We start from the raw sequence: 23943 nt of genomic DNA, 5'->3' as shown, positions 1-23943 counted from the left end.
GTACGGCCGTGTCCCGCTACTCTCTATGGAGGAGGAGGTCATGGCGGGCATGGCGGGCATACTGCGTGTGAATGTACCCTTACTTGTAGATCCAGGCACAGCGAGTGTGGTAATCTTCTTATGTGTTATCCATGGCCTTGTTCCCTTTCTAAAATCAACTTTTAAAATTATGCTAATCAAGGGCTCCTGAGGGTGTTACAGGAGCCCCTTCATGCTACAAATTCACAGGCTATAACAGTGAGCAAGAAGCACTTCCACTTCCCACTCCTACGGTGTGCTGAAACTTCCTCTGCTGCCGTGAGATTACATCAGGCAGAGGGAGGGGGAACTTCTAAGGGAGCGGAGGGGGAAGGATAAGACTGTGTAACGGCCTGTGAAGCTGCAGCATGGAGGGGCTCTGGTAACACCGCCTTGCAACACTCTGATAGCCCGCCTTCAGACTCATTAGCATAATTGTAAAAAGTTGATTTTAGGAAGGATGGAGGCCATGGATAACAACTATAAGAAGATTTCCACAGTCTGGATCTATTAAGAAGTGTCCCTGGTTTATCATGTTGGATTTTGATGGTAGAGTTCCTTTAAAGAATTATCTGCGGCTTGGATATTCAACTATTTCTTAAACTGTCTATCTCCAGTTCTGTAGCACTGTATTCCCTGATTCTTATCCTCCTGTATATAAGTATACCTAGGACTTGGGCCTTCGTCAGGCGTTGCTTTTATAAACACTGCATGAGTTTTAAGTTATCTGGTCAAAGATCTTGCTGAGTACTGGACCTCTGGATTGTTTTTCATCTCGGGTAAAAAAAATGACTCATCTCTGCTCATTTCAAAGATTATTTTATGAATGAATGGGTGAGATTTCATATAAAAGAGGGAATTCTAGAAAAGACATTTCATATCCTACCTGAAGGGGGTGCTAGTTTAATGGGATAAAAGCTGGTGACAGGCTCCTTTTAAAGTCATGACATAATAAGCAATGTAAAAAGCACTGGAAATTTGCAGTGTTGCTTATATTGACTTTAACATCGGTGGTATAGTAGTGGTGACGGTCATGAGAACCAGTAGGTTCACAAGTGGTCACTGAGTCACTGTCACCAACGAGAAAGGTCACAAAGACTGAGCTGCCCATTCTCCTAATACAGCTGCTTACACTACATCATCAGGAACACAAAGGGCACCCTGGAAAATGATGACAATATTCACCCACCCCCGACCAGATCCACAGAACGCAATCCATTGTTACACTGGCACGATGCGGGTCCTGTGCCATTTAACAAGTGTGGTTCAGTTGGGGGTTATACTAATTGGGAATCCTTATGAAGCAATGCCAGACGTCCCTGTAGATATCAGGCATTGGAGAGGCAAAACTCACTGATAATAAGTGAGTATTTCTAGTTAGAAAGTATATGAATTACCCTGGAGCATAGCACTATATACAAAGGTCCCTGGTCATAGTAGGCTGCAAATATAATTGATAAAACTACAATAATAGCTGATATTAGGACTAGTAATAGAAAATTGTAATATGCGGCGGAACAGGTTGTACTACGTAATCATGGGATATTCTAGGGGGGTGCAAAAGGTATATGTGAGCCCCTTCACAAAAGAGACCATTTTCTCAAGTAGTAAGTTCTGTAAACTACAAGGAGTCATGTCATGTGTCCGCTGATGCTTCTCGCATTTACAAACCAGGTATGTAACTGCCTGTGTCTGTGCTTCTGTCATCACAAGCCTGATGCCATCTGAAAGATGAGATTCTTATCTTTAATATGACACCAAAGATGTTTCTACATATCACAGAACTGAAGATAGGATTGACACCCTCTAAAACAGACTCAACTCAGTCAAAAAGTGACTCTTCTCTGCTCATTTTTCATTGTAGAAGTTTTTTTTTTAGAAATAGTTTTCAGATAAAAGCGGGAATTCTAGAAAGGACATATCATACCGTACCTAAGGGGGCTAGTAGTTTAGCGACAGTGTCCCTTTAAAAGCTACGACTGAAGCAGAGCACTATTTAACCCTTTTGGGTCAGAGGGGTTGCATACTGCAATCAATAAAGTGAGCCAAAAGCTAAAACAGCCCATGTCATGCAAAGGTGTCTTGGGTCCTTCCTTAAAATTTTCCCCATTCCCTGGCTCTGTAGGCGGCTTTCTTCTGATTGTTCCCACATTGACTAATTTCAAAAGAACAAAACTACATAAATGACACAATCTCCAGAGCCGAAAACTCTTATTGTAACAAAGCAGAACAAAGTTTCTACAAACCACAACGAGTCGTTCATGTAACGCGTTGTACTGATTCGGGAAACATCAGCAACAGCTCTGCCAAAATCACAAACACTAATAAAAAATGGTAGGAAAACCTATACAAGTCTGTCTAGGACTACAATACCGCGAGCGGGAACAACCACTAAACTGTTGTCATATTAATTTAGAGGCAGCAGAGGAGAATTTTCCCAGAAGTGAGAGCAGAATGGACGCTGGCGACACGGAGCATGCTCCGCACGTTCTTGGCCGCGCTCCAGGTGCCAAAACATTGAAACACACACTTTGGCAGAAACTAACAAGAGAGTGGAAAAACTTAATCCGGCTCGGAGATGCCCGGTCAGTGACTAATGAAGAGTATTAATTGTCTGATCTTAATGGATGGCTTTTTCCGACTGTCTGAGAATATGCAGGGAATTCTCCCCTCTGCTGCAATTCTGCAAAATGTCTATATATAAATATACTGTATATATTACACTCTACTCTGGTTGGACGACGCTACAGACACTACTAGGACTGATTTTTGGAAATTCGGATATTGCGAGAGTGTGAATTATTTGGGGACAGGAGGTGGTTTTGTGTGTGCACTGTATTGGGTAAGCATTGGGCATAACATGGCAATAAATGCTTAATAGAATAGAAACTATTATTAAAGGGGGTTTCCAGGGGTGAACCTAAACTCTCTGCTGCCTGAGCTATAGAATTGAGCCCCCCCCTCAACCTCAATCAGTTTTTTTTATTAGTAGGTGGCTACTCCGTGCAGTCATACACCTGCATTGACATGAGGTGTAAAGGAGCACACTTTTTTTTGTAGCCCCTAATGCTGCTCCCACACCTTGCTGCAGGTGGTGATGCCTAAGGCAAATGGCTCAACTTTACTATTGGCTAGTGCACCCCTGGGGTTCCCATTAATAATTGGGGCAGGGAAATAGTTGGAAGAGAAAAGAAAAACACTCAATAACATATTGAACCTTCTCCGGACCTACCGGTTTTGGGCCAGCACCCAACTTAAAGCTCCAGAGGGGTCACATGACCCGTTTTAACCAATGAGTGGCCTCCTCTGACTAGGGGACAAAAGAGGTAGTGAAGTCCCATTAAATATGGAAGTGACGCCCCTTGGTCCAAGGAGGCCGCTAATTGGATGAAGTGGGTGCTGAGATGCCTATTCTGGAGAGCAAAACTATCACAGTTACACATATTTGTAGTGGACCTCTCTTTCGATACAATTCTGTATCTGCGGCCAATGTCATGTTATGCCTATGGATGTCCAAAATGTAAATCTAGTACTAGTAGACCATTTTATAGGCGTGATCATCACAAATGAGAAGCTTTGCGTTTCGACATTGGCCTTGGCTTCAGCAGAGGCCTAGGTGCACCAAAGTGACATGGTAAGGTAGGTCGAAAAAAGACACACCATATTTATTCCCACAGTTTTGATCCACCGGGAATCCTATGAAAACCCAACCTAAAGTAGCCACATTTGTTTACCTTGTGGTTGGTCTTTATACCTCTACTCACTACTAGTGCAAATAACTGTAATCTTCATGTAGAAAGACCAAAAACAATGTGTAGCCTTAGCTTTAAAAGGACTACCAAGAATGGTACGTAACCAATACCTCCTCTAGTATAGTTAATAGAATTTTTTTTTAGCTCATCTGCTAACACTGAGACACAATAGTCATAATGTTAACACGGCCACACAATAACCGGAAGACAGTCACACGAGTGGGAAGGAAGTCGCACTCATTATGACCATGAAAGGTCATAGAGACGGGGAAGATCAGCTCCATCAGACAGGTTTTGTGAAGAAGCACTTGGTAAGGCGACTTATAGGAAACCTATGAGGTCCCTCAACTCCACTTCTCCAGTCCCGACAATAAGAGTATGTCATTATAAACATCCACAAGGCTTCCTCGGCCCGGCCTCACTTTGTTAATTCTCTCCAAGTGCCGTCTGCCAAGAAACTGTGCAAAGTGCTCTGTGATTTACATTTTAGCCAAGTGTTGCTTTCACATTAAGGTAAAACATAAACAGTTCCTTTTTAGTCCTTTTCATCTGTGGGCGCTTCCATATGGACGGGGACAGGCCTGGGGTCTTGTTCTTCATCATAGAACTATGATACGGAGCAGGAAACATCAGGTCTTCAGAGGTTCGGGGCCATGTGCAGACGAGGCCAACAATTTAGTGTGTGTGGGATTTTCTAATAGTGAAACCTATGGAAAATACCCATCAAGTTGAATCAGTGTAAACCAAACAAGACACTGGCTACATCCATACGATATTGGTTCCATATTTTAAATGGAAACACTGATCGTAGAGTGGAAATTGTTGGTGATGTAATAGTCTCATTGGGAACAATGGTTTGTCTAAGGAGCACAAATGTACAGCCTCACCCCTCCTCCTTCTAGCCCCAGGAGCATTACAGGTACCAGAACAATGAGGTCCGATGACAGCATGATAATGAAGGCCAGACTTACCCTGAACCTAAAATGGGGCCAACTTAATCAAGGTGTGCAACCTCCTCCACTGAAAAGGATTTGTACAAAAGATTTCTCTTATTCTCCAACACAATTGTTGGGAAAGTTGATATATGGTTACTTTAAAACTATACATATGTAACTTTATTAATACAAGAGAAGACCCGGCCTGGATTCACTATTCTCCATCCATGACCAAAAAACCACATCACCCAGTAATATATTCTTAAACCTTTCCCCCTTTTTAGCCATAAAGAGTAGGCAAAGTAGCTATTGGCTGCACAAAATTTAGATCCTTCACGATTGGTCCTCTCAAGAGTAGGCGGAATTAAAGACCAAAATATAGATCCATTATTCCATTATCTGGTCCTTTTGAAAAGGAGGCAGGAAAGAAAGTTGGCACGTTTTCATCCACTATTTCGGTCATAGAGAGTAGGTGTGGTAAAGACAGTCTATTAAATGGGTAAAATTTAGTAAATTTTAGTGAAATTTCACTTTTACATAGAGAAGAGGCGCTCAAATGATTGGATCCTCTACCAAAAAAGGGGCCTGTCTCCAGGTTTGATTCTTCTTGCCTAGTTCTTCCCGCTTGGACTACTTATAAAAGTGGGTGATGTTCTTGTTCGGGTCCACTCAACAGATGGCTATAATCAATATAGGGTGAAGTAAAAAAAAAAGTTCCTCTCAATGCATTTTCCATAGGATGGAGGCATCCATCCGACTGGTCCATTCATGTGGAGATAGAGGCAGAGATGTTTCCGTTCAAGTTTTTACAAGCTTTTCGAATAAGAAAGAAGGGAATAGGATATCTCATGCCCATTGGTTGTTGAAAACCATGGATAGGTTTTGCGATTGGCTCAATTACAATACTTGACTGGAGGTTTGTGGTCATGTGACCTGTTTAAACAAATGTCTCAATGATATTTTAGAATCTTATGAAGGCATAACTGAAAAATAAATGCACCCGCAAGGAGGAGAGAAGAAGAATCAAATGGCGTGTTTGTGGTCTGAACGGGAGCCTATTCCGCAAATGGAGTGAATCATCTGTACGTTTCTTCTGGAAAGTGACTATAACCTTATACACAGAGCTCTAGTGATATCTTTACTTTACAAGAGTGCGAGTAGAAGTCAGTGGGCTACACAAAAGATTCTACGACAACATATGATGGGACCAGAACTACAAATGACACTTCCAAATTTGTGGCCCTATAACAGATTTGCAATGGGGAAGCGGAGCTTTAAGTCACTCTTGGTAAAAGTGGGAGCGTAGAGAGCAATGCTTGAAAAAGAAGGCATGTAATGGATTATATAATATATATTATATACATACATATATACACATATAGGGAGATTTATCATGAGATTTATCAATCAGAGCTCAGCTTTGATTTTATAAACAGCTGTGGGAAAATGAAAGCTGCGCTCTGATTCGTTGCCAGAACAGTTCTGCTCTAAGAGACTTATGTTAGATCTCCCCCATACTGTATGATATATTCCACAATATTCTACTCAATGTAATCCTCTCGAAAACTGTATCCAGACAAGGAACTGAAAAAGCCAGTAAGTATTATAGTAAGAAATGAAGGTCAACAAGACGATGAAATGCAGCAAAAAAACGTCGATTGTGGTTTCAGGGCACATTAAATATGACGGAAATACTCTTAGGGGCTTATATGCATATAATTACCCAGTCGCTGACAGACTTATATTCAAGCTGCTCAGCATTTTTGGCCGAAAATCCAAAATAAGGCAAAATGTATATTAAAGTGAAGCTACGGTACTATGTAACCCATCTGCCCTGCCCGTCTAAAATTGAGGATGGTCATTTTTTACAAAGAGCAGATCACTATGTAATCCCCCTCCTGGGATCAGTTACAATTTTTGGACACATTTGATGTCCTTGCAGCGCTACCACAGGGGAATTTACGAATGACACAGTCCTATTCATGTCCATGGACTGGCTGAGCAATACAGGACAGGACAGGACCTCCTCACCAATACCTGCCAATAACATAGAGACTTGTACAATCTGCCTGGGCAAAAGAAACAAAGCTTTCCAGGAAAATATTTCAGTGACCTAAAAGTGAGGAGGGACAAGGGATCATAGACCAGGGGCCAGATTTACGACTGCGGGAGAGGGTGATGACAGCTGGCACAGAGAATCTGGTAGTCAGGATTTAAGGAAAAACCACTAAAATCCTGCAGTAGAAACACACATATAATTATACAATCTGCTCAGCTCCTCCTGCTGTATAACATGCTACCTGCAGATAGGACACTATATACAATTTTTCACAGCTCCTCCTGCTCTATAACATGCTGCTTGCAGATTGGACACTATGTACAATTTGCTCAGCTCCTCCTGCTCTATAACATGCTACCTGCAGATAGGACACTGTGAGGCACATTTACTTACCTGTCCCGTTGACGCCGCTGATCCGGAATGTCTGACGAGGATTCGGAGCCGCTGCGATTCACCAAGATCGTGCGTTCAAGTTCCTCCATGTGTCGCTTCCTCGCTGAGGTCCGCCGGAGTTCACCATCTTCTTCCCGCTGCACTTGAGTGCTGATCTTGTGACACAATTTGATTTTTAAATTCCGTGGTTTGTCAGTTGGGTTGTCTGACGTCCACGCCCCGGTTTTGTGTCGCATGCAAGCTGGCGCCGATATGCTACAATCCGATCGCGTGCGCCAAAAACCCGGGGCAATTCAGCGCAAAACTGAAAAATTCAAGAAACCCGACAGACCCTTAGTAAATGTGCCCCTATGGGGTACATGTATCAAACTTTTGGCTTGCCTTTTTCTTTAATTTTTGAGACTTTTCATGGTGCTTATGCTCATTCGCGACTTTTTTGCGCCTAAAATGGTCTTTCAAAGTTCGCCCGTGCAGTGTTGACCATTACTAAAATAGAAATATTCCATCATTGATCATGCCAAAAAAAAAATTAAAAAATATAACCGTATTTTATTTGCACGCCCACACGCCCATTCATGAAAATATACTGCAACGGGAACGTAGCTGGGGAATGGTGTCACATTTTACACCGTGATGGTGGAAAGGAGGGGATGACGCATGGTAAACACGCGCGGCTTTGAAGTGGGAGGCTTGCAGTTTGAATCCTGGTGTCATCTCTGTGTCACCCCAGCTCCTTGTGTACCACTGGCGACCAAACATTAAGTAGTAAGCCGAGATTTGTTGTGTCTGTCAATTCCAGCATTTATAGCACACGGCCTGGGACGAGAAGTGTGTGAGGACACTGCTGGATGGGGTGAAAGGTAAACACCCTGCTGCTTTCACACAAAGCTCCCTACACATAGCTAAGGGGGATTTCATTTCATTGCAAACATACTACCCCGTGGATCAGGAGCAGCCATGTCATCAGTGCAAAGGAGAACTAGAATTCCAGGGACTTTCATTGACCTTTATTGAGGAGGATACTTGATTTACGGACTATGGTTCCACTTAGCGCCATCTATTGGTGAAACAATGTGAGGACACATTTAGATTTGTTGTATTTAAACTTTTGCACAAACTTCCTCCTGCTGACACTACAAGGTTACAAAGAGATCCACAACCAAAAACTGCAGCTCTACATGTATAGAGTAAAATGATGCGTCAGGGTAGAAGCCCCAAATAAAACTTACAATGAACTGAATACAGCTGCAGACAATATTAGATAGCAACCCTGGAGGTCGGTGTAACCATATTATTGTGTGATGTGTTATTGACTGTGAAATATGTATTTATATTCCAGGCTTGTAGCTGGACTTTGAGCACTCTGGTGCACGAGATCTCTTCACTGAAATATTGTAAGGCCCTTTCCCTTGAGTAACTGCTGTAGTATTCAAACAGAAGCTTTATGCAGAAGTCACTCATAGCAGAGGGGAGGGGCTATGCTGTGATTGGTGAAGAGATCTCACACATCTGAATGCAGCTGGAATATAAATGAATTTGTCACAGTCCTGCTGCTAGTGATGGGAATTACGGCTCTTCTTAGTGAGCTGGATCATCCGGCTCTTCTGGCTCCTGAACCGCTCCCTATTACTTGTATAATAGGAAGCCGCAGTCCAGCCAGTCACCCCATTCCACACCACTTATAAACCGATTGTATCAGGTTAAAGTGGGCGTGGTGAGCCAGTTAGGGGCGGGGTTAAGTGAGCCATCGGCTCACTGACGGGAGCCGGCTTCCATCGTTCGCTAAAAAGCCGGCTCAGAGTTGGTTCGTTCGCGAACGACACATCACTACCTGCTGCTACTTACACACACAAAAGTGAGCCTAAGTTACTGTACATTCTGTATTATACTCCAGAGCTGCATTCAGGATTCTGCAGCCTTCAGCACTATTATTTTACTTCCTGGCTCAGGGGGAAGGATAAAGCTTCCGTAGTCCAGTTCCAAGTCTGGCAGAATTCTCATGGATTTATCAGTCCCTATCATTTCATATGCAAAAGGGGTTGTGCCACATACCCAAAGTGGGAGGTCAGAACAGGATTCTGGCCCATCCCAAAATTTGGCAACACACTTAATGTGCCAATTTCCCACAACCCAAAGGGTTTTGTTAGGTTTCAATCATGATGATGCAAGATACTGAATTTGCAATGTAGACTCCTACCAGATGTGAACAGAGTCTTATACCTGGTTGTGCGAAGCTCTTTTATTAGTAGAACTTTATAGCTGCAAAGCAGATTTACATGAAAGCAATTGTGTAAAAACATCTGTTTGTTATATTATTGTTTCTCTTTTTGGTTCCTTTAGCCAAAAACAGTTAGGAATCCAGCATACCCACTGTGACAGTACAATAACCATCCCTGGGATGCGGTCTACTGGCCCTTTCATCTCCATACTGCTATTACTTGCTTCTTGGGAGGGGGGCTTCAATGGAGGTATTAAGCGGGAACTCTTTAATTAGCAGATTTGGCACAGCAATGTGCGATCAGTTGGGGGTCAAACCTTAGGACCCCAACAAAAGCAAGTTAATGAGGCTGAAGTGAAGCGTATACCTAAGCCAATGCATCTGGAAAACAATAAGGACTCTGGCAATGCAGTAATTGCTGTGCCCCTTTCTTCTACTGATCGAAGGAATAAACCACCACAACCAAACTGATGGGTTATCCTGGATAGGTTATCTACGCATTATCCTGGGAAAAAATTTTGTAGGCATAGAGTTAGGTCGCTGATAGATAGACCCATATACTGGCTTAGTAGTGAAAAACCTACATATGCAACAGGAATTTTACTTATTTTATTTTTATAATTTTACAGATTTTGGTCTGTTTCAGATTTCTGAGCTAATCTGTTAAATATGGACTGAATGTCAGCGAGGATCAGGCACAAAATATTACTGCCATCTATGGTGCTTCCCAATGGACTAAAGAAAGGCAGGGGCAAAGAAAGGTAGTGGAGACAATATAGCTAATATACCATCTGTATCCCATAAAACGGTGACTAAAAGAATCTTCACAAAAAAATCTACCGGTAGGTCCAATCAAATATGAACCATCCCCACATCCAATCAGAAGAGCTGCAGAAGGCATGACTATAGGCTCCACAAACATTGAAAGAAGATACAAGTGTTTAGAATGTATGTCATATACATTGGCCAAGCATAGAGGCCCTCACCATCGTTGATAACGGGCAGGGGGTAATGCCATGCAATTAGCAGGAATGCACATAAAGACGCAAACAATAGAAGAGACGACATACAGGCTGGCACCATGCCCGGCCTTCATAAATGACTTCCATTGTAGGAGGGTCAGTGAGATAATGTGGGAAGGCCCATAAAGTGCGACAATGCTCGGATCGTTCTATAGGTTAATGCAACTACTCCATAAGTTATACATTAACAAGTCACGGCATGAGCCAGAAACACATTCCATGGGTCCTCAGCTCCGAAAATGACATTAAAAAAAAGGGGATAATCAGATCCACGTCAAAACATGGAATGACACACAAAAGGTCAATGGGTAAACATGGTTCCAGGAGCTAGATCCATATCATCAAAGAGGAATCCATGCTGGTCATAGGGGTAACCTATCTATGGGACAGACACATGCAGTGTAAGGAATATTTCGGATACCAGTGGATGGATTTTGTATAATAATAATCCATTAGTATCACCACCATAGTGGCAGATCAGGGGAGGGGCTCAGCTATCGCTTTATTTCCCATTTAGGCGTTTGCACCACAGGGGGAGCCAATTTCAGGCGTATTTTACTAATTCACTTTTAGCTTATGGGGGTATTCAGAGACTTTGCAATGCTTAAAATAGGCCATAAAAATTTATCAAAGGGGGTCAGATTCCTGGCTCTTCCACTGTCGCAGTAGCATTCCTATTATTATCAGCAAAAGCACCACACTTATGGTGCGGTCATTCTTACCGCTAGGGCTGGCCTTGGCCCGACTGCATATGGAACCAGAATCCGGTTACTGATCGCATGCGTTTCTACAGGAACCGAGGCCCACCCCCATACCCTAGCACTGTATTTGTAAATGGTACGCGTGACCACGCCCTTATGATAGTGGCCGTATTTGGAAATACGGAACTCAATGGCTCAAGCCTATTCAAGTGATCGGGACTGTGATGTGATTCCAAACTCAACTACTACTAAACCCGCTTGTCCTGATGTGGACACTCTTACCCCTGTTAGTTCCCATCTGAATAATAAAATATGCAAATAGCTCCCTCTAATGGTAGCAGCAGACGGAAAGACATTTATCGTTTACTTCTGACTGTATGAACAGAAGCAAAATTAATGTAGCCTAGTAACGAAACGTTGGGAGCAAAGGCTCCATATAAATTGGTCAATACTTACCTTGGAAGAATATGAATGTTATTTCAATAAGTAGCAACCAAATACATTCTGCTGCTTATCTCCTGGACATCAAGAATCCGTCAGGTTAAAATGTAACCACTTTCCATAACTGGAAACAATGTGGATACTGAACTATAGGCTACACTGTATAATTGTGTATACAGTGTCCTATGATGTACTGAATGACTGACATGCTGGAATCTCTGAGCTGGACTGGCAAAATATCAGAGTGAAGGGTTAATCCTTGCCCTGCAGGGGCAGAGGGATTAGGGCAGGTAGCGGCAAGGGTGTGTCTGGCACACTTCGGTCTAGGTGTGCAATCCAGGGCTGCAGGGCATCTGCTAATCACCCGCTGTGCAGCGTCTGGCAGCTACTGATTACCAGGCCGGATGGCAGAGGGCAACAACATAGAGTAATGAAGGTTTGGGCTTATTCAGCATCTAAGTGAAGTGAAGCTGAATTTGTCTTTTGCAGTATATTGTATACATCCATTCTATGGCTCTGAAGCTGCTTGGAAACTACAACTCCCAGTATGCAATGGAAGCTGCAGGGAGTCAGAGTTTTGGAGAATCTAGTTATGATGACCCTGATAAGACAGATTGAGCTCTGCTATATCTATATCGTTAAATCCAGGAGCCACCCCCCACGTGCATCTGCTTTTGTACTTATAGACTAGGGGTAGGTCGATGAACCGCAGAGCCCTGGTCCAGCTCCACTTCATAGGACGCACTGTCTTCCAGTCCAAGACGTCTTATCCCTGTCACTTCCAGCCCTTGACATATAACGCAGGGATTAAAGTGTCATCTGGGGAAAGTGTTGAATGACTGATCCTTTCTTGCTGCAGTCATGTCTGCCGGGCCAAGACGGGCCCCCTGGAGCACAGCCTATGGTGCAATTTAAGGTTTAACTGTTCCTCCTTCAAGGGATACACATGTCATTTACTCTGGCTTTGGTTTCCAAAATTTATGGCAGAGTTCATCCCGTGCTGAAAGCCAGTGCATTACCCTAACATTCATAATTTCACCAAATATAGCGAATAGACCCTACAGCAACAGAGGCAGATGGATTGTATACAGCAGTGCTACAGATGTATACACAATTGTATCTAATTTACTATGGTTTCCTCTTAGCTTTAGTGTTTGTAGTGAGTGTTTATATACAAATATATACATATGCTATAGATACCCAAACAATCGCACCGTCGCAATACAAAGTGCTCTCCATAGAGCAGCTGACACTTCATACAAATATATATATATATATATATATATATATATATATATATATCCTATATACAATATAAAATTGTATTATACTGTATTAAACAGGAAACCACTACGTGGGGAGAGAGTTTATCCCAATCCCTTAATGTACCGTAATAGGGATCAACAGTTTTTCACATGGGATTAGAGGACTAAGAGGATACGGGACCCAGTGTCTCGCCTGGGATTGTGCCTCGTTCACACACAGGCTCGGTCCGCAATGTTAATCTCATCCACAGGGAACTAATTGTTGGGTAATTATAAGAACCCAAGGTAAATGACTAAACTCAGCAATATCAATGATATCCCCTGGGAAAGCCGGCTGTCCGCAGGATAACTTTTACTTGTTCTTGGTTGAGTAAAAAGTTAATCCCTCTCCCTACAGAAGTGATTATGAAGTTCAAAGCTTCATGTGAGGGATATTTTAGATGTTTATGTTGGGGAAGTTATTTTTATGGAGGGGTTCGCAGCCCCCCGGCCAGCTGTGCTCACACATTTCCTGTACACATCCAAGTTTGGGTTTGTACTGAGCCGGGTTATAGCTATATTTCATGCAATGTACAGTACGGCCCTGTTCTAGCCATTGGCAGGGTAGGTCGGCACATACACAGTAACCCCATAGTGCTGCAGCACAGTCCCTCATTGAGCGGGGTAATCGTCAGCACAAGTCGTCCAGGACATCCCTGCTAGCACTAAGCACATACTCTGTCCCGCTAGGCTTTCCTCTTCTGTGGAAATGAGCTCATCCATAAACACAATATTCTAGTATTCAGTAAGGAATCCCATCTACTATACAAGACACCACCAGACAATGCATTCACCTGAACTTTACAAGATCAGACCCTAGAGATGGTGCATTCAGGGACACTATTCACTCACCTGCACATATTATTCAGTACCAGACCCTATACACTCAGCTGCACAATACATGGTCCCCTATAGACATTGCATACAGTAAGTAACCCTATATATGGGTGCATTCAGTAAGAGACCCTATGAACTATACATGTTCCCCTAAAGAAACTGCAACCAGTAGTGGATAAAAAAACACTATACATGGCCCACTATAGGCAGTGCAGTCAGTAAGGGATCCTATACACTGCAGTGTCGATAGGGGACCATGTATAGTCAGTAGGGGATTAAACACACTATACTTAATCTCCTATAGACCGTGCGATCAGTAGTTCAACACAATGCAGACAACTTCTAGTAAACTATGAAAATGACCCAATAGTAGATGTGAGATATGACAATACATCAGGCAGTGATCCCTCTATAGTCTAGGACCCTCTAGTAGATTTTGGCCATGACAACACAGCAGGCAGTGAGCCCCCCATAGCTCAGGACCCTCTACAAGACAACAGGCAGTGAGCCCCCCATAGCTCAGGACCCTCTACAAGACAACAGGCAGTGAGCCCCCCATAGTACAGGACCCTCTACATGGCAGCAGGCAGTGAGTCCCCCATAGTACAGGACCCTCTACAAGGCATCAGGCAGTGAGCCCCCCATAGTCCAGGACCCTCTACAAGGCATCAGGCAGTGAGCCCCCCATAGTCCAGGACCCTCTACAAGGCATCAGGCAGTGAGCCCCCCATAGTCCAGGACCCTCTACAAGGCATCAGGCAGTGAGCCCCCCATAGTCCAGGACCCTCTACAAGGCAGCAGGCAGTGAGCCCCCATAGTCCAGGACCCTCTACAAGGCATCAGGCAGTGAGCCCCCCATAGTACAGGACCCTCTACAAGGCATCAGGCAGTGAGCCCCCCATAGTCCAGGACCCTCTACAAGGCAGCAGGCAGTGAGCCCCCATAGTCCAGGACCCTCTACAAGGCATCAGGCAGTGAGCCCCCCATAGTACAGGACCCTCTACAAGGCATCAGGCAGTGAGCCCCCCATAGTACAGGATCCTCTACAAGGCATCAGGCAGGGAGCCCCCCATAGTACAGGACCCTCTACAAGGAAGCAGGCAGTGAGCCCCCCATAGTACAGGACCCTCTACAAGGCAGCAGGCAGTGAGCCCCCCATAGTACAGGACCCTCTTCATGGCAGCAGGCAGTGAGCCCCCCATAGTACAGGACCCTCTACAAGGCATCAGGCAGTGAGCCCCCCATAGTACAGGACCCTCTACAAGGCAGCAGGCAGTGAGCCCCCCATAGTACAGGACCCTCTACAAGGCAGCAGGCAGTGAGCCCCCCATAGTACAGGACCCTCTTCATGGCAGCAGGCAGTGAGCCCCCCATAGTACAGGACCCTCTACAAGGCATCAGGCAGTGAGCCCCCCATAGTACAGGACCCTCTACAAGGCAGCAGGCAGTGAGCCCCCCATAGTACAGGACCCTCTACAAGACAGGAGTCAGTGAGCCCCCCATAGTACAGGACCCTCTACAAGGCATCAGGCAGTGAGCCCCCCATAGTACAGGACCCTCTACAAGACAGCAGTCAGTGAGCCCCCCATAGTACAGGACCCTCTACAAGGCAGCAGGCAGTGAGCCCCCCATAGTACAGGACCCTCTACAAGGCATCAGGCAGTGAGCCCCCCATAGTACAGGACCCTCTACAATGCATCAGGTATGGTGGTCCTGCAGCCTGTACTCACCCCCTGGACGCGGCTGCTCGGATGCTGGAGCCCGGGGCAGATACCGGCTCCATCACGGTTACTTCATTCTTTCGGTCGGGGTGAGAGCATGACGTCCCCGCTATCCGTGCACATCAGAGACCGCTGCCCCTCACCCCCCCGGGACCCTGCATGCACCTTGGGAGGGGGGCAGTGGGCAGGGACCCATGGCAGCCTGAGCCCTGGCAGATGTGTGTGCACCCCCTCTCCTCACTTTCGGGGGGTCCCTGCCCTGCCTGCACTCGGAGATTCCTCCCTGCTGGACCCGAGGCACAGGGAAAGGAAGGAGCAGAGCGGAGCGCAGCATATAACACGGCCCGCACAGCTCCGCCGCCCTCTAGTGGCAGCCACACACTACTGCACGCAAACACACTTTACACTGTGCAATTTATTTTCGTTTCTGCCAATTAATCATTATTAGTCCATACTGGGCAGGGTGAGGGTCCATACTAGGCAGGGTGAGGGGCCATACTAGGCAGGGTGAGGGGCCATACTAGGCAGGGTGAGGGGCCATACTAGGCAGGGTGAGGGGCCATACTAGGCAGGGTGAGGGGCCATACTAGGCAGGGTGAGGGGCCATACTAGGCAGGGTGAGGGGCCATGCTAGGCAGGGTGAGGGGCCATACTAGGCAGGGTGAGGGGCCATGCTAGGCAGGGTGAGGGGCCATACTAGGCAGGGTGAGGGTCCATACTAGGCAGGGTGAGTGCCCATACTAGGCAGGGTGAGGGGCCATACTAGGCAGGGTGAGTGCCCATACTAGGCAGGGTGAGGGTCCATACTAGGCAGGGTGAGGGTCCATACTAGGCAGGGTGAGGGTCCATACTAGGCAGGGTGAGGGTCCATACTAGGCATGGTGAGTGGCCATACTAGGCAGGATGAGGGTCCATACTAGGCAGGGTGAGGGTCCATACTAGGCAGGGTGAGGGGCCATACTAGGCAGGGTGAGGGGCCATGCTAGGCAGGGTGTGGGGCCATATTAGGCAGGGTGAGGGGCGATAATAGGCAGGGTGAGGGGCGATAATAGGCAGGGTGAGGGGCCATACTAGGCAGGGTGAGAGTCCATACTAGGCAGGGTGAGGGTCCTTACTAGACAGGTTGAGGGTCCATACTAGGCAGGTTGAGGGTCCATACTAGGCAGGGTGAGGGTCCATACTAGGCAGGGTGAGGGGCGATACTAGGCAGGGTGAGGGTCCTTACTAGACAGGTTGAGGGTCCATACTAGGCAGGTTGAGGGTCCATACTAGGCAGGGTGAGAGTCCATACTAGGCAGGGTGAGAGTCCATACTAGGCAGGGTGAGAGTCCATACTAGGCAGGGTGAGGGTCCATACTAGGCAGGGTGAGGGTCCATACTAGGCAGGGTGAGGGTCCATACTAGGCAGGGTGAGTGGCCATACTAGTGAGGGTCCATACTAGGAAGGGTGAGTGGCCATACTAGGCAGGGTGAGTGGCCATACTAGGCAGGGTGAGGGGCCATACTAGGCAGGGTGAGGGTCCATACTAGGCAGGGTGAGTGGCCATACTAGTGAGGGTCCATACTAGGAAGGGTGAGTGGCCATACTAGGCAGGGTGAGTGGCCATACTAGGCAGGGTGAGTGGCCATACTAGGCAGGGTGAGGGGCCATACTAGGCAGGGTGAGTGGCCATACTAGGCAGGGTGAGGGGCCATACTAGGCAGGGTGAGGGGCCATACTAGGCAGGGTGAGGGGCCATACTAGGCAGGGTGAGGGGCCATACTAGGAAGGGTGAGGGGCCATACTAGGCAGGGTGAGGGTCCATACTAGGCAGGGTGAGGGTCCATACTAGGCAGGGTGAGGGTCCATACTAGGCAGGGTGAGAGGCGATACTAGGCAGGGTGAGAGTCCATACTAGGCAGGGTGAGAGTCCATACTAGGCAGGGTGAGGGTCCATACTAGGCAGGGTGAGGGTCCATACTAGGCAGGGTGAGGGTCCATACTAGGCAGGGTGAGTGGCCATACTAGTGAGGGTCCATACTAGGCAGGGTGAGTGGCCATACTAGGCAGGGTGAGTGGCCATACTAGGCAGGGTGAGGGGCCATACTAGGCAGGGTGAGGGTCCATACTAGGCAGGGTGAGGGGCCATACTAGGAAGGGTGAGGGGCCATACTTGGCAGGGTGAGGGGCCATGCTAGGCAGGGTGAGGGGCCATACTAGGCAGGGTGAGTGGCCATACTAGGCAGGGTGAGGGGCCATACTAGGCAGGGTGAGGGTCCATACTAGGCAGGGTGAGGGTCCATACTAGGCAGGGTGAGGGGCGATACTAGGCAGGGTGAGAGTCCATACTAGGCAGGGTGAGAGTCCATAATAGGCAGGGTGAGGGTCCATACTAGGCAGGGTGAGGGTCCATACTAGGCAGGGTGAGGGTCCATACTAGGCAGGGTGAGTGGCCATACTAGTGAGGGTCCATACTAGGCAGGGTGAGTGGCCATACTAGGCAGGGTGAGTGGCCATACTAGGCAGGGTGAGTGGCCATACTAGGCAGGGTGAGGGGCCATACTAGGCAGGGTGAGGGGCCATACTAGGCAGGGTGAGGGTCCATACTAGGCAGGGTGAGGGTCCATACTAGGCAGGGTGAGTGCCCATACTAGGCAGGGTGAGGGTCCATACTAGGCAGGGTGAGTGCCCATACTAGGCAGGGTGAGGGTCCATACTAGGCAGGGTGAGGGTCCATACTAGGCAGGGTGAGGGTCCATACTAGGCAGGGTGAGGGTCCATACTAGGCAGGGTGAGGGTCCATACTAGGCATGGTGAGTGGCCATACTAGGCAGGATGAGGGTCCATACTAGGCAGGGTGAGGGTCCATACTAGGCAGGGTGAGGGGCCATACTAGGCAGGGTGAGGGGCCATGCTAGGCAGGGTGTGGGGCCATATTAGGCAGGGTGAGGGGCGATAATAGGCAGGGTGAGGGGCGATAATAGGCAGGGTGAGGGGCCATACTAGGCAGGGTGAGAGTCCATACTAGGCAGGGTGAGGGTCCTTACTAGACAGGTTGAGGGTCCATACTAGGCAGGTTGAGGGTCCATACTAGGCAGGGTGAGGGTCCATACTAGGCAGGGTGAGGGGCGATACTAGGCAGGGTGAGGGTCCTTACTAGACAGGTTGAGGGTCCATACTAGGCAGGTTGAGGGTCCATACTAGGCAGGGTGAGAGTCCATACTAGGCAGGGTGAGAGTCCATACTAGGCAGGGTGAGAGTCCATACTAGGCAGGGTGAGGGTCCATACTAGGCAGGGTGAGGGTCCATACTAGGCAGGGTGAGGGTCCATACTAGGCAGGGTGAGTGGCCATACTAGTGAGGGTCCATACTAGGAAGGGTGAGTGGCCATACTAGGCAGGGTGAGTGGCCATACTAGGCAGGGTGAGGGGCCATACTAGGCAGGGTGAGGGGCCATACTAGGCAGGGTGAGGGGCCATACTAGGCAGGGTGAGGGGCCATACTAGGAAGGGTGAGGGGCCATACTAGGCAGGGTGAGGGTCCATACTAGGCAGGGTGAGGGTCCATACTAGGCAGGGTGAGAGGCGATACTAGGCAGGGTGAGAGTCCATACTAGGCAGGGTGAGAGTCCATACTAGGCAGGGTGAGGGTCCATACTAGGCAGGGTGAGGGTCCATACTAGGCAGGGTGAGGGTCCATACTAGGCAGGGTGAGTGGCCATACTAGTGAGGGTCCATACTAGGCAGGGTGAGTGGCCATACTAGGCAGGGTGAGTGGCCATACTAGGCAGGGTGAGGGGCCATACTAGGCAGGGTGAGGGTCCATACTAGGCAGGGTGAGGGGCCATACTAGGAAGGGTGAGGGGCCATACTTGGCAGGGTGAGGGGCCATGCTAGGCAGGGTGAGGGGCCATACTAGGCAGGGTGAGTGGCCATACTAGGCAGGGTGAGGGTCCATACTAGGCAGGGTGAGGGTCCATACTAGGCAGGGTGAGGGGCGATACTAGGCAGGGTGAGAGTCCATACTAGGCAGGGTGAGAGTCCATAATAGGCAGGGTGAGGGTCCATACTAGGCAGGGTGAGGGTCCATACTAGGCAGGGTGAGGGTCCATACTAGGCAGGGTGAGTGGCCATACTAGTGAGGGTCCATACTAGGCAGGGTGAGTGGCCATACTAGGCAGGGTGAGTGGCCATACTAGGCAGGGTGAGTGGCCATAAGAGGCAGGGTGAGGGGCCATACTAGGCAGGGTGAGGGGCCATACTAGGCAGGGTGAGGGTCCATACTAGGCAGGGTGAGGGGCCATACTAGGAAGGGTGAGGGCCATACTAGGCAGGGTGAGGGGCCATGCTAGGCAGGGTGAGGGGCCATACTAGGCAGGGTGAGTGGCCATACTAGGCAGGGTGAGGGGCCATGCTGACCCTTGTTTAGTTTGTGGCCTGAGCAGACAGCAGTCCAAACCAGAATAGAAATCCCAATGACTTCAATGACTTCAGGCTCCAAGATTTTCCACTGGGATGGCCAGAAAATCCAGTGATCCAGTAATCCTCCTCATCACCAGCACTGATGGCAATGGGGACATGTTTACTAATTAGAATCACTTGGGATTTTTGACAGCAGGGTGGTAAAGAGGGGGGGAGGGAGGGGGCCATGTCCAAATATACACAGAGGACTCATCATGGAGACTGCTTATGGTATCCAGCACTGTGGCATCATGTACACTGTGTGCATACATCTAGCTGCTGCTCCCTACTGCCCCTAAAGCCTTACAATATACTTATGATCCCTACTATAGGAAACTTAACATGCACCTTATTGTGTGGCACTGATCCCTTCTGCATACACAGACTGTTGCTCCTTACAACTAGATATTAGTCCCTAATGCTCTCAGCCATGCGCTGATCCCTACTGCATACACCTACACAGACTGCTCCTATTACGACATTATTACATAGAACCAGACACTGCTCCTGAATGAAGTCGGGCAATATTCCTTACAGCAGCCAACACTGATCCCTACTGTATCCAGAGCCATCATCTCCTACTACCACCACTAGTTGTCGAATAAGCTAAACACTGTTCCCTACTTTAAACAGCCTCCTTACAAAATATAGCCTGCCACTGATCCCTACAGCCACTCTCTTCTCCACGTCTCAAGCTGATGGTAATTACCAGAGACTGCCCCCTACTGTTTACAGTGTGCATGGGACTGCAAACCTTTATCATACTGTAGATTCAGGAGAAATTAATTTGAACACACACTATATAGGGAAGTATAAACATGATTTCTTTTGCATTATTTAGATGCACTGTAATGTACAATATTAGCCATGTGACCCGGGAACGGATTCACCCCCACCCCCACCCCAGACAAATGGTATATGTTTTGGAACGGCACAGTTTTGGGGATGCCCAAACCATCAACCACAATGAAGTGGTACATGCATATACAAGAAGGCAATGATGTGCACTGTACTTACACTCACTCCGACTTCACTGCACTTGTCCAAGCATTTACACTGACTCCTACTGCACTTCTATCTGCATCTACACTCTGACTACACTGCACTTGTAACTGCATTTACACTGACTCCTATTACACTGCACTCGTCCAAGCATTTACACTGACTCCTATTACACTGCACTTGTAACTGCATTTACACTGACTCCTATTACACTGCACTCGTCCAAGCATTTACACTGACTCCCACTGCACTTCTAGCTGCATCTACACTCACTCTGACTACACTGCACTTGTAACTGCATTTACACTGACTCCGACTACACTGCACTTGTAACTGCATTTACACTGACTCCGACTGCACTACACTTGTAACTGCATTTACACTGACTCCGACTGCACTACACTTGTAACTGCATTTACACTGACTCCGACTGCACTGCACTTGTAACTGCATTTACACTGACTCCGACTGCACTACACTTGTAACTGCATTTACACTGACTCCGACTGCACTACACTTGTAACTGCATTTACACTGACTCCGACTGCACTGCACTTGTAACTGCATTTACACTGACTCCGACTGCACTACACTTGTAACTGCATTTACACTGACTCCGACTGCACTACACTTGTAACTGCATTTACACTGACTCCGACTGCACTGCACTTGTAACTGCATTTACACTGACTCCGACTGCACTACACTTCCAGCTGCATCTACACTGACTCCGACTACACTCACTGACTACACTGCACTTGTAGCTGTGACTTCACTGTGCACCACACATACCATAGCACATACCCACACCAGGGCTTCACGCTGCAATCCATTTACACCTCACACATTCCTAGCAGCGCACATAGAGCTGTAATGCATATACCTGCTATATCCTGCACATACTTCAGGACATTCCTTTGCATTGCACAAACCCTAGACACCCCTCTGTGTCACTGTGCATACCTCTGCAGCGTGCCCCCTACCAGAAAGCTGGACATTCGTTTTTTCATCCCACAGGTCATTCATTCCCTGTGGTATGACACTTTTGTGTGCATCCTATAGCAGGGCGCTGCACATACCAAAGTACATTCCAGAACACCCCGCAACATATATAAAAGGACATAGCGCTATACTACGCAGAGATGCTTCTTCAACGCTGGGCACTGCACATGCCACCCAAATCCCTGTACACACAGCTGGATATTCCTCTGTATTATTCCCCTGTATCACTATGTATACAAGTGCAATATACAGAAAACATATAGGCACCATCATTCTATCCCCTACATACATAGAAGAGAACATTGCACTACATTATACATTCTCATTCCCCTGTATAGGATCTGATGTATAGATCAGTCACAATGTATAGCTAGACTGTAAGGTATGCATACAGATGACAATGCTGTGCACTATACACAGAGCTCTGCACTGTTGCGCTCATATATTCACAGTCTCCTGTAAGACTCCTACAGGTTAAGTGTGCTCTGCCTTGTATATACAGGCTCACATTGTTCTGCACATAGCCCGGGTTCACACGCTGCCCATGAAATAATTTAAACAATTACCTAATATTGGCTCCATCATGCCAGTCAATGATCAGAGGTTTCCCAATCATGCTACAAAATAGTAAAATCCCATTCAAGTTGTTTGCTCTTCACACCGCGGCTTCCCCGGACCCTGAGTGTTGGATTTTTGACACGTCACATTCTCAGGTCAGTGCCCAATGACTATCTACCGATCCGAACACACAGGATAGTCGATACCTGGAGTCTAGCATTAGTATGGGAACACAGTCTTATGCGAATCATGAGGACACCACCTTTTAGGACATCTGGAAAAGCATTTTTCCATATTCTGCTATAGTCATGAAATGTTAGGGATGTATTCGGTATCTTGTTGCATAATAATACGCGGTGAGGATTACAGGCTTAGGCTAGGACATGGAAAAACCTGCGCGGTTACGCAGCGTGCTGGACGTCATACATGGGATTCCCAGAAAAGACGGGTCATGGGATGGTACTGGGGTGAAGTCACAGATCCATAGAAACCAGTAGGCGTCAGGTCGGATTCCCAGTCCCAATGGAAAGAGGGACCAGAATGAGATATATATATATATATATATATATATATATATATATATAAGCACTTTGTAAAGTGCTGCAGAAGTCAATGTTGCTATATAAAGAGTATAAAATAACATTATTATATATATTATAATATGACATATTATAACATTATATATATATATATATATATATACATATATAGTGGAGGATTGTAGCCATGCATCGCAGTCTTCACACATAGCAATGAACGTATTCCCTTTCCAATTTAACATAAAATAAAATATGACACAAAGATATCACAAATCATCAAGCGATGCACCTGTAAAGCAATGTCTATGACCAAACTACAACACCCTATCCCTTCCCACCAGCATGCGGTGACACCTATGTACTCCCCATACTAACACATACACAAGTCAGGTATAGAAGTGCGGAGTTTGACACTTATCATCACCTTGATTTCCAGTAAGAGTTAAATGACAAAATCAGCTCTGCTACATCCGCACGACACCACACGATAGCGTAATGACACTTACTTGGTGGCTTGGTGAGAAGTACAATCTCTCCTTCCAGCCCCTAAATTCATTTGTATTCATTTGTCCCAGCAGCTAAGATCTTGCTTCTTTTCCTTGTTTTCTTGTTTTATTATTATTATTATTGTTTTGGGTTTTTTTTTTTTTGCAAGCTTCAAATTGACTCCTGGTTAGAGAGTCGGAAAGCACCGTGTGTCTCCTGGGTCATTGGAGAGGCAGGTTCCAGCTCTACTGCAAAGGAAGGTGGTGAAACAGGCAATTATACTGCTCTTGCACTGGTCTTAAACTGGTGCCGTACCTAAGTGCTGTGCCTGCTGGATGCTCATTTGACACAGCAAGGCACGAGGGGAAAAAAAAAAAAAGTATTAAAAAAAAAAGTTAAGAAAAAAAAACACCACTCTTTGAAGCGTCTGTCATAGGGGCACATGAAGACGCGGGGTCTTATAAACCTCGCCTTGTCCTTTTAAATAGATGCAGTCAGTATGAGAGGGGCCTTTT

General features: G+C 46.8%; 1 protein-coding gene across 2 annotated transcripts in view; it reads right to left on the bottom strand.

Moving 5' to 3' along the window:
* The window catches only part of COL27A1 (collagen type XXVII alpha 1 chain), a 192088-nt gene extending 168396 nt beyond the window's left edge, over positions 1 to 23692 (bottom strand). Inside the window, exon 1 of one of the 2 annotated variants that reach the window (XM_072124196.1) lies at positions 23449 to 23692. In XM_072124196.1, the coding sequence (XP_071980297.1) occupies positions 23449 to 23498 (50 nt within the window). In that variant the 5' untranslated portion in view covers positions 23499 to 23692. Of the gene's footprint in view, positions 1 to 15410; positions 15713 to 23448 lie in introns of those variants that run through there. The other variant, XM_072124195.1, reaches the window with a different exon arrangement.
* Between the last annotated feature and the right edge of the window lie 251 nt (positions 23693 to 23943).

This window comes from Engystomops pustulosus, chromosome 9 (assembly GCF_040894005.1).
Source record: "Engystomops pustulosus chromosome 9, aEngPut4.maternal, whole genome shotgun sequence".
Lineage (NCBI taxonomy): Eukaryota > Metazoa > Chordata > Amphibia > Anura > Leptodactylidae > Engystomops > Engystomops pustulosus.
This window is presented reverse-complemented; position numbering and strand designations above follow the sequence as displayed.